Source organism: Ricinus communis, chromosome 1 (assembly GCF_019578655.1).
Source record: "Ricinus communis isolate WT05 ecotype wild-type chromosome 1, ASM1957865v1, whole genome shotgun sequence".
Lineage (NCBI taxonomy): Eukaryota > Viridiplantae > Streptophyta > Magnoliopsida > Malpighiales > Euphorbiaceae > Ricinus > Ricinus communis.
Genome location: NC_063256.1, coordinates 30930133 through 30942504, shown reverse-complemented (window position 1 = coordinate 30942504; position 12372 = coordinate 30930133). Strand labels below are relative to the sequence as shown.

Sequence of the window (12372 nt, the reverse complement as noted above, 5' to 3'; positions counted from 1 at the left end):
ATATATAATAGAATTTTAAAAAATTAGATATACAATAAATTCAATATGATGAGAGGAGTCATAGTAATTTTAATATAGTATTGGAGGTCATAGTAATTCATCTTATAAGATTTGATAATATTTTAAGGATAAATTTAACCTTTTATATTATATTACTATATTATTTTAACGAAAGGAGAAAAAAGTATACTAAGTTAAACTCTAAGGAGCTCATAATGTATTATTGAAAAATGAGGATTGACTTGTGTATTTCACATTATCTCAGGAGGTCGTAGTAATTTATTTTTAAAATAATAATAACAGCTGTGCAATATATGGAAATATCTAGTAGTAATAAAAATAGATAGGGATGACAATGGCTAGGGTACCCGTCCATTTAAAGACACCCGAATCCAAATCCGATTAAAAGATATATACCCGAACTCATTCCAAATCCATTTAAGAAATTGTTTTTGTTATTCGAACTCATCTAATGAATACTCACATACTATCCGAATCCGATTAAAATCCATTTAAATTAAAATGACTATCAAATAAATTTTATGAATATTTAAATGAGTAGCGGGTACCCTATCTGTTTATATGAATATTCAGATAATTAAATGGATATTCATTTACTAAACTCATTTACAATAATTCAAATCTAAAATATGTTAATAAAAATTAATAAAAAAAATATAAAATATAAACTAATCAAATCTAAATATCCAACATTAAATGTTCAATATATTGATACAATTGAATTATAAATTCAATAAAATTTAAAATAATATTCTAAATAATAAATATAAAATAAGATGCAATATCTATTAGAACTTGTATATTTTCCAACTCCATATTTAAGAGTGCTTTCTACTACCTTTGAGAAAAAACACAAATAGTATATTAAATATTAAATAATGGATCTATTTATAACTGTTATTATAAAAAATATTTAAATAACAGTTATTCAGTAACAACTTCATGGAAATACACATCATAATTAAATATCTGTTTCAATTAAACATAAACAATTTGCTTTCACAGTCGAACAATATCCTAAAAATAAAAAAGAGAGAAGATGTGTTTTTGCCTTTAATGTTTAAACCAAAGAGCAAATTGGCCCCTAAACTATTTTTTAGCACAAAAAGACCATTAAACTATGAAAAACCTGAAATCCATGCCCCTCATTTTGTTTGAAGAGCAAACGGTGTTAACTTCCGTTTAAAGCCACTGATGTGGCAAGAGAATGTCTCATAAACTGGAAAAAATGCTACGTAAACTTTTGTTCTTTTTTTTCTTTCTTTCTTTCTTTCCTTTTTCCTTTTTCCTTTTCCCTTATTTTATTCCTTTAAATTGTTTTTTTAACTGTTCCATGTTATTCTCATGGGCTCTGAATCTGTATAGACTTGTCTTTCAATTCTTGTGGTTTCACATACAAAAACCAGAGAGTTTCATTAAAATCCAGAGATCAACAATTCCATATTTCTGAGCAAGAGTCTTTTTTAAAAAAGAAATTACCCAAAATTTTTGCTGCAAATCTAAAATACCAATAGAGAATCTCTCAACATTTCTTTTCCAATTCACTAAACGAGAGATCAACAAAAGAGAGAGAAAAATAGACCACTCCCTTCTTCAACGCTAAGCCATCAATTTTCAATACCACTGCGTTTTAACCAAGCCATGACGCACATACAACATATTTGGTAAAGTGAGTATTGTGCCTGCTGCTCCAAATGCATATTAAACCAAAATAAAAAGCCCAATTCTCCTTTCCAATTCGCTCTTCCGTCTAAACATCAGGGGCAAAAATATATATTCTCCCCAATAAAAATTAAAGATGATAGTATATGAAATGTCTTGTAAAACTTAATTTAAAAAATAATATGAATAATTTTTTTTATTACTTTCAACATGTTCATATCCAATTTATTATATTAATAATTTTAATATGTTAGATTAGATATAATAATAATTTTTAATGATATTTGATTTTTTCTTTTTTGTCAACAAGTAATATTTAATTTGCTAACAAAAAAATTTTATAATATTTTTTATGTTTTAATATAATAGTATTATATGAATAAATCGTTAACAGTCATGATGATTGATGATGTAATGTTGATTTTATTAAAAGAAATTAAAAAAAATTATATTAATTAATTAAAAATATATTACTAATAAAATTATTTAATAAACATGATTAATGTCATATTTGCACCATATAAGAATATATTAAAAATATAAATAGGTTGGTACTAGCTAATAATAATATTTCTAAATGATATATATATTAGGGAAAATTTAATTTTCATTTGCAATAAAACTAATAAAAATTTATAATTTTAATTTATAATTTTTTATTTTAAATAATGTATATATATATATATATATATATATATATATATATCAATTTAATAAAAAAAAATCATTAAATAACCTAATGAAAGTATGATTTTTTTTTAAAAAGTCTAGGTTCGAACCTCATGGAGAGTAACATGATGAATAGGTATAAGAGAGTAGAGTATCTACGGATATCTTACTTAATACCTGTTTAGATATTAGATATTGGATTCAAATATTATATAACGTATCTGTTTATATAATCCGGCTCGGATAATAGATTTTCAAATTTATTTATTACTGTCTAAATCCGTCTCATTAAAATTTGGTCGGGTCAGGCACTCAAAAATATCCGCCCGCCTCCCATCCCTAACACTAGATATAGCCCACTAGCCTCACCCCTAGTTTATGTATTCTTTTTATATTTTTTGCTTTAGCCTCTCCAAAAATATTAGCTTTTTCTTTTTGATTTCTTTTACATTATCTATAATAGGTATCGCATTATATTTGCCTCAAACAAATTTCAGGTCCGCCACTGCATATAGTAATAAGGAAATGACAGTTACCATCAAACCATAATGGAAAGAAAAATAAAAAAAAAAATACTTTTTTTTTTATTAAATTTACGGTTTTTTGTTTTGTTATTTTTTTATTTTGTTATTAAATACTTTTTTATTAAATATTTTTTTTGTATTAAAATATCAAAAATATAATTTTTTATTTTTAATTTATGGTTTTAATTGATTTTTGTTTTTTGGATAAAACAATATAAATATCGAAAACTAATTGAAAAATAAAAAATAATTGAAATAACCGAAAAACAACTGAAAAATAACCGCATCGTAAATTAAAAAAAAAAACTATATTCTTAGAAAAGAATATTTACACCGTAAAAAAAATTATTATTTTTCTGCTGTTTTTAGTATATTATTTGAAAAATTCCCAAAAATCCTTTATTAAAAGTTAGTCTTTTTCTAGCTTTTTTAATTGTTACATTTTGTTGTCTCACCAAATATTTTTTTGTTGATTTTTCTTTCAAATATAAAAAAAAAGCCCCTATGAACATGAAGTCTAAAATTCTTAAAATCCATGCTGCAAGCAATAATTTTTTTTTACTCGTCTTCCCGTTGCAAATCAAAAAAGTCTGATACATTTAGCTCATCATTTTTGTGCCCTTAAGTCCTTCCCTTTCTTGGAACATATATTAATTAAACATCATTTCCTGGTTCATGTCCCCTAGTTGTGCATTTCATGCCTAATGGATTGAAAATGATTTTGACGAAATATTATCCTCAGAGTCCATCCTCATTTAACAAAGGTAGAAATGTTTTGGCATAGATATGACTATGAACAAGACTTCCAAATCTCAAAGAAACAAATCATAACAAATAAATGAGTCATACGTTATCTAAGTAATTTATAAGTAAACTTTAATTATTAATACATAGTTCAATTATTTAATACTAAAATACATGATCACTTAACTATCGATTTGCGGGAAATATAGCTAGAGTAAGTAAGCATTTTCCCATACTTAATTATTAAATACTAAAACACATGATTACCCTATCGATTTGATTTATGAATAGGAGTGGGATATTTAGTACTAAAAGACATGATCACCGAACTATCAACCTGGTATATAAGTAGGAGTGGGATGCATAGCTAGAGTAAGTAAGCATGTTCTCTAATGTAATGCATCTGTTAATAATGCTAACATCACAAAGTAGATTATGAGGCAACACCATGAGTAATGACTTGCCTAAACCATGAGCATAAAAATGTTGACATAGACATGCTTATGTGAGCCAAAAATATGCAAATCTATGTTGTTTTATTTACACTGGCAGAAGCTGTTGCATTTATAAAGAAAGCTGAGATGACAACCAAATTCCAAGTGACACAACACCGATGGTGGCAATAGCTTGGCCGAACTCGAGCAATATATTTTGTTTCTGTAGTGGCAAATTTCGCCAATCCGTTTGCCTGTGGGAAAATTTAAACCAAGAAAGAATAAGAAAGAAAAAATGTTTAAATAAATGGTAAATGTTATAAGGTTATTTCTCAGAATTTCTATAGCAGAATGCTTAAGTTTGTCACTTAAGAACAATAAGGACCAGTGTAGTTTTCCATTTCCAGAGCACATTAATTCTTATTTAGAGACTGAAAGTAGAAACTTTTGTTTAATGTTCCAAAGGGAATTTTTCCTCAAGTGATGTATCGAAAGTTAATAGTATATGTTGGTGGCCAACTCAGAGTGTTCAGACAGCTTAACTAGGATTAATGCTCAGAAACATAATGGTGATTATAATGCAAGCACAGTTATTTACATACCCTAAATCAGCAATAATGATGCTAACATTGTCTTGTGAACGTAGATCCTGCAATATCAGAAACTATAAGTATTAGAATTGCTGAAGCATAATACTAAGTATGCTGTAGAATAAGATCAATTTGTCCATGCAAGTCATTACCAAAGCTGCTTGTGCAAGTTCTTCGCAAGCTAGCTGAAACCAGAATAAGTGGAAGGTTAGACTACCGAATGCTAATAACATCATCTTCAGTATTATAGATATTAAAACTGGGTAGCAGAGGTAATTTATTTTTCCTGGTTTGTGGATGATATAGATTGGCAGGTCCGACCCCTTCCTCACCCCACATCTTGATCTAGATTAGATATAAAATAAGACCTACTAGTGAAAATACTAAGAGTTGATCTCCAGGATGATTATTTGGGAGCATAGAACAGATAATTCAATAAACAGAATAGTTACCTGAACATCTCCATGTTGCCGAAGTTGGTTCCTGACAAAAGAAACTGCATCTGAGCTGAAATAGAACATAGCAAACAAGTAAGCAGACACAGTTGCAACTTACTGGCGTAATAAACAAAAATATGAAAGCACAGACTGCCTTAAACATTTACAATCAAGAATCAGAACTGGACTACAAACCTGTTCATGTAATCCCATAAACCGTCAGATGCTAACATTATAAATTCAGCATCTGAACCCAGAGCTACTTGAAATACATCTGGAGATGCAGTCATCAAGTCCCCATTGAATTGCACTCTGTCAATACAAAGGATCAGCGACTTCTAAATCGTCTTGCAAATTAGAAACTGGCTCAATATGGTTATATAATGTTTGGCCATCCATATTCTGCAATTGAAACTACATCTGAAGGTGAAAATTTAGTATTTTCATGTTATCTATCTAAGAAGCGATAAATCTGGTCTGCACAAATGCAGCAGGTTAAAAATTTGTTTGCTCATCTGTTCGTTTGTAAATGGCAATGACTGTCTTTGAATTGGTCATTTTGGAAATTTTCCAGGCTAGTACAAGCATCAAGAGAGGCCAGGCCAGCAAAACAGCATAACTTATTTCCTTAAAGTTGCAGGTTGATGGTCAGGACACATAAGACGAGCTACTTCATTTTCTGAGAAATGATCCATGTAATGGGAAAAATAGATTACCATAAAACTTGAAGAATGCGAAAGACTTCCTACCTAGAAATAAATTTTTCAGACCATCTCCCTTCCTTAACTCCTTTCTGCAGCATCCTATGGAAGTGCAGAAAAAATTGTCAGCATGTGAGTATACTGGTAGGCCATATACTTGACTATTACACATCCAAAAGTAGGAGTTAAAGAACTGAACTCGTTTTTCTTTGTCTTGAACCTTATATCTCCGAAAGCACGTGATACAGCTATATCTCCACAGATTCTTCCATTGCTGATCTGCAGCAATAGCAGCAAGAATCATCACTAAATCAGTTATCTAAGGTTGGAGCTGGACTGTAAATTTAAGCAACGGGCATAGTTTCGCATAAAATTCTCCATATATGAGGTTTTTATTAGGATGATATCAAAGATATTAAACTAAAGAAAACAGACAATCAAATTTATAAAATAGAAAGACTAAAAATGCAAAACATTCACTTTCTGAAGGAAAGAATTGAATCCTTCATAATATCTAAAAGCACTTTGACATTTCAATATCCAAGAAGAAGAAAAATGTAGATACAAAAGGCCAATAAAGTCTTCTTACATTATGAATTTCTAATTTCTATCCTAAACATAGAAATAGCAGTTCAATTAGTCCCTATAAATAGATAAAATATGATGCCAAGTGGTCATGAATGGGATCTTTATACATTTTTTACAGAGTAACAAGGTCTCCATTTTTTTAAATGTAGGAGAGATAAAAACAAGAACAGAAAAACACACCCAGCCACCTGCTTCCCTGATTCTTTTGATTTCTTGAAGAGAAACCTTGTTGCTCCCATAAGGTCGATGGGATTCAGTCAAAACTTCAGCTTTTCCAGAACGAGACAGAACCTGCATGAACATATCTATTAAGAACATATGGAAAAATTGCTGCAGCTCCTAATCCTAATCTTCTATAAGCGAGTATAAGAATATATCAAGTACCAGGCATGAGTCACCAATATGCGAAACGATAAGCATATTGTTTCCAATGAACATAACGGTGGCTGTTGAACCTGATTCATCTTCCTCACCAATTGTTTCAAGCCTTTACAAATTGAAACACCATCTAAACCTTCAATTCAATCATATGCAATATCTAATCATACTGAGACTATTCGCCACTATGCGTCTAATTTTCTATGGCCAATGCATTTGGTGACTTACCAATTTAACAACTTTTTATCCACATTTTCAAAAGCCTCTGTTAATGCTTTTCTTGTGGCATTGAAATCTTTTCCACTCAATAGCAAGCCACCTTGTAAAGCTGCAACACACTCCTTGTACAGCTCATCCCTGCATCTGGGTGGTCAGGTTGAAACAAGAATTTTGAAAGAGCATCTAAGAATTGATATAGCTCCATACACATGGATGAACACCATTAGTCCACATTATACAGATGGATTCTAGAAGGAGATTGATCTGGTATGCAAGAAATGGAAACCAAAAGCAAGTCCTGAAAATAACAATTATTTTCTTGCATGCTATACAAGGAATTATATATATTTTTATATTTGAACAACTTGAATTAGGTGGAAATGGCACATACTTTCAAGAATAATTAATATTACCAAGAACTTGTGTTTAGTGACCTCAAGAATAGAATTTCAATGAGATTCTTGAACTAGCATGCGTAGATGATATTTTCTTAAATCAACAGAGGACATTATTTCTTTTATTGAATTTCTTATTCATATATATATAGAAGAGTTAGGTGAGCATACAATAATTAGCATTTCTGTTCCTACTTCCTACTATAGTTTAACCATAGTTTTATTTCCAAGGTGAACTAAACGGGTCTGACATGTATTCCAATTCAACACACCTTTCCCCAATACCTAAAACTCAAGATACTGCTAAAAACAGCTTATACCGAAGTAACTATAGCACCCATATGAAAAACCTATCAAATACACTCTTATCCATTAAAATTCAAGTCAAAGTGAAGGTCGTACCCTTGCTAGTTTCGGATTCCTTTGCAGAATTTATCAATTTTGGTAGGATTTTGGCTCAAATGTAACCAATTTCCATGCAGAACGAACACAAGGAATTTATAAATGAATTCCACCAAATTTTACAGATTACATACGCTACACAATCTCTTAGTTTCCAGTTAGGCAAACCTGAGGAATTCGACAGAAGAGATACCACCATGTCCATCAAAAACCCCAGCAAAAGAGTACCCATCAAGGCCATCTGACCGAACAATAATATAATCTTCCATCTCTTCACGTGCGCCCTGCAAGCTCGCAGACCCCCAACGGACCCCAGCAACATCAGTTAGAGACGATGGTGCGTCTATTGCAATGGCAGAGCATTGACTTATTGGTCTCACTGGAACAAAGTTGTTCAAGTTCTTGGTACTAGTGGTTTTAAAGTTGGAGCTGCCATAGTGGAGCTTGCTTAATAGAAATCTCTCCAACTGGGGACTGAACAATGCCATCAACTGAGCTGGGTCACTGGGTTGGACCGAGTTTCAGGTGATGAATTGTATGCTAGAGGAGAAAGAGGGGTTGTAGCTGTATTGTGGTGGTGACTCTTGGCCTTAGTGAAGAAGGATAAGAGGATGAAGCTTAACCTCTAACTGATTTAACGATTTATATTGTCCACAGTTATTGGAAGTTATACTTAAAAACTCATTTGAGTGGGGCCAACAAGCAATTTCCGTGGGACCACGATGATGACGTGGCGAGATATCTAAGCTAAACACCAACTTACGTGTCAGAATATGTGGTTGTCATCGAGGTGCTACTACATGCCATGGCCATCCCTATACTACACCTTCTGTAGTTGTTCTGCATTTCTGTGTACTACCCAAAATCTCCCAGTACGAGCATGTATTGCTGGACCTGACCTGGCAAAAGGATTGGTTTGAATCATAGAGTGGACCTGAATCAGATCGGGCGAGTTCAGAATCAGTTCTAATCAATGGTTCTGGTGAATCGGTCTGGAATCACTAAGGAAGAAAGACCAGTTACGGTTCAATTGAATTTAAACTGATTTTAGATCTAAACAAATAGTTCGAGCCAGTTCAATATTTAAAAGTTAAGAATATTAATTTAGAGAAAACTAGATTTTAAGTTTGTAAAATTAAATTTATATTTGAATTTGATTTACTTAGATAAAAATTGATTATACATGAAAATTTAAAATTTTAATTGAGTTGATTTGTATCCTAATGTCTCATACAAATAAATCTTAGAAATTAATTTTCATTAATCATTTACCGGAATGTTGTATAGACTTTTATAATTATTTTAATTATAAATAATAATCTAAATTAAATTTATAGATAAAATATTATTGATGAATATTTTATAATTATTTATAATATTTTAGATAGTAAATTAAATATTTTTAAATATTTTTATTAATTTATTAATATTTTAAATTTTTATTAGTATAATAATATAAAATTATTTATTAATTAGTATTATATTTTTATATTATTATTTTTAAGGTTAGAAATTATTGTATAATAAAAAGATTAATTCATTAGTCAATATAATATTAAAAATATTATTTTTAAACATATGGATAAAATAGCGATTTTATTAATTTAAAATATTATTTTTTAGAACTAAAATCATCATTTAAATTAGAAATGTAAGTTATTAATCTATTATATTAAATAAAAAATTATAATATAAGCTTAAATTTTAAGTATAAAAGATAAATATACATGTCAAAATAAGTATTTGTCAAAATATAGTAACACACGTCAAAAATTTTATATCTCAATATATATATATATATATATATATATAAAAGCTAACTAAATATAATCATAATTCTTAAATTTCATAAAACATATAGTTATTATAACAAATGTAGTAATAAGTTTAAAAATAAATCACATGACACTATTTTTTTCTAATTTTTTTTAATTTTTATGATCAAAAGAATACCATAGTGCTGTTCCAGAAAAAAAATCGTAAAAATAAATTTTTTAAAAAAAAATTAAAAGAAAAAGAAGAAAAATTGACAGTTAAAAAAAATTGCTGCTGCTTTCCGGTACTTATGTAAAAGTCCCTCAAAAATACATTTTCTTGTCGACGGACTTGGAAAAAGCTGTAGGTCCAAATGGCAGATCCAGTCCGATTGGGCTCAGGCCTGCCAGCATTTCGGCCAAAGTCGAGATGGGGTGACCAGTGATGGATCCTGCTATGTCAGTTTTCGTCCATGTCAAGGAAAGACTCTTCAGCACTTTTTAAGTCTTGTTATGCCAAGAGGAATAAGCTCTCGCCAAGCAACCTAGGTATGCCTGTCAACTGTATCTGTATGTTAAAATACTTACTAGGTTTGTTTCATAGGTAATTGTTAATCTGCAAGAATAGTTACAGATAAAACTGGGTTCTGGAGGTTACCCTTGAGTCCTGAGAGTTACTGATGACATAATTAAACATTCAAGTGGCTCATCTAAAGAAAGCCACATGCAATATATGCATCGTTTTCTTTTCCGGATCTGTATGATCTTAAATCACTCTGCAACATGTATAAACGTAGCTTCTGACCATGAAAATTTAGATGAATCATTGTTAATTACAAAATGCAGCATGCAACAGAATATTACTATAGAATATCTACTTTCTAGATTTCATGTGAACTCTTCCTTCATATAACCAGGACCTGGTCTAAAAGGGTCCGATTCCTCGTATGCCTCTGGACGACGAACCCCAGCATCATTCATGCGGTTACTAAGGACATGAAGGATTGCCTTTTTCTTACCTCCATATTCGTCTCTGTTGCTCTCAACATATTCGATGGCTTCGGCTGCTACCTCATTCACAAAATCAAACCGGTTATCCTCTGATAGCAACAGTCTATGAATATCCATGGTCAAAACCTTTCCCCCCTCCTTAATCCTCCTAACCTGCTCCTCAAGGAAGGGAACTCGCCCCAATTGATACCGTAACATGTCATCCTTCTTTGTCTGAAACAAAAGCATTCAGCATAAGCACTTGCACAGCACCCTCAGGGTTGATGCATGAGAAAAGCTCATCCGCAACATCATAAAACATGTAAAGCAGCAGTAGATAAAATTACATGATAAATATTATTCAATAATGCCTTAAAATTGTCATTTCCCAAATTTGCAGATTTGAAAAGCAATTGGTGCCAAACCTAATCAATATGTGGTATCATCCCTCCCTCCCTCCCTCCGTCCCCTTGCAGTATTTCACCTATTTCCACAATAGTGGCAAGTGTTTGAATGAAACTTTGACGCATTTTATTCCGATAGATTTACCAGTCCAAAGTAGAAGCTATTTTGATTTTAATGATCGAGAAGTTCCAGATAAATAATTGTCAAACTTAAGAAACAATAAACATAAATGAAGGCAACAGCAAGATAACATGTTCAGATGAAATAGTTCTAACTGATAAAAGAAATATAGAATTTGTTTTTCATAGCATTTGATCTGTGGCAAAGGGAACTGAAAAATCTAACTGGACAGGACACAAGCATTAAGCAATATGTGCACACTTGGTATGTATACTTCTAAAGAATTGCAAGATTTTTGGGCTACATGTAGTTAACCATATCTAGCAATCTTCTATCTACAGACTAACACTATACATATTGAGAAAATGGAAACAGTCTTGAAAGAGGATTGATTGATAAACATTCCTTACATCCAGCCGCACGAACCTGATTATTATTAAACTCAAAGCCAATCTCAATTATTTCGGCCTTGTGATTTGTCTGGTGGTAAACAGTTCACTTTCAGGCTTACCATAACACTAATTCTAGTGAAAATTTGAGTGTGGGTTTTCTTTATGCACATAAATCAAAAGCTAAGAGAAGAAACAAATTTAAACTAACCATGAAATTCCATTCACATTTCAACAATTACAGACTAAATAAATGCTTATTTTTGGGCATAATTTTTCATATGAAGAATCAGAAGATAACCAAAATCTCCATTTCACAGAGCCAATTTCATGAATAATTACCAATTTTCTCCGGCGCCACACTCGCCGACCACCGCCATTGCTCTCCAGTTTAGAAACTATCTGAAAAGAACTCAAAAGCAAAGAACTTTAAGATTCATGGAAATTGAATAAAACAGAAACAGCAACAGAGAGTGTAAGGGAGTGAAAATTGAAACCTGGCTTTTGTTGGGGAAGGAAGAAAGTGATAGGCCAGGAGAGGGGTTTACAGTTGAAAGGGAAGAGAGAGCAAAGGGTAGAGTTGAAATGCTCATATTAATTTCTGCTATCCAAATCCAACTCACTCTTCAGATATGTTTCCAAATGGAGAGATAGAAAGGGGGAGGACACACATCAGCAGCATTGCAATTTCTTAAGACGCAGCATTTCTCTATTTTCCGTTTTCAAACCCAACATTTTTTAAAATAATTATTATCTAAAAAAACTAATTATTATTTAATTAAAAAATAATTTATTAATTAATATATATTTTTTGATATGTGTTTAATAATAATTAGATAATGATATTATTTTTATGTTATTGTACTAATAAAATTTGCTATTATTTTTTAAATATTATAAATTAATGCTAAATATTAAAAAATATATTAAATTGTATGTATAAATTTGAT

The 12372-nt window shown here is 30.7% G+C and overlaps 2 protein-coding genes across 3 annotated transcripts; both read right to left on the bottom strand.

Moving 5' to 3' along the window:
* Positions 1-4030: 4030 nt before the first annotated feature.
* LOC8280823 (protein phosphatase 2C 57) lies at positions 4031-8414 on the bottom strand. 2 transcript variants are annotated; one of them, XM_015728552.3, is made up of 11 exons: positions 7933-8414; positions 6977-7111; positions 6755-6857; positions 6551-6661; positions 5982-6061; positions 5831-5884; positions 5277-5393; positions 5097-5151; positions 4797-4829; positions 4657-4703; positions 4031-4308 (listed from the first exon to the last, which is right to left on the bottom strand). In XM_015728552.3, the coding sequence occupies exons 1-11, from the start codon at positions 8250-8252 to the stop codon at positions 4185-4187; spliced, it is 1179 nt and encodes a 392-aa protein (XP_015584038.1). In that variant the 5' UTR covers positions 8253-8414; the 3' UTR covers positions 4031-4184. The 2 variants fall into 2 exon arrangements, with proteins under 2 accessions (XP_015584038.1, XP_002534559.1); XM_002534513.4 differs by having other exon boundaries at positions 6977-7105.
* A 1888-nt stretch (positions 8415-10302) lies between these two features.
* Positions 10303-12101, bottom strand: LOC125370126 (protein PLASTID TRANSCRIPTIONALLY ACTIVE 7). The gene is made up of 3 exons (XM_048374601.1): positions 11920-12101; positions 11765-11824; positions 10303-10742 (listed from the first exon to the last, which is right to left on the bottom strand). The coding sequence occupies exons 1-3, from the start codon at positions 12013-12015 to the stop codon at positions 10407-10409; spliced, it is 492 nt and encodes a 163-aa protein (XP_048230558.1). The 5' UTR covers positions 12016-12101; the 3' UTR covers positions 10303-10406.
* Between the last annotated feature and the right edge of the window lie 271 nt (positions 12102-12372).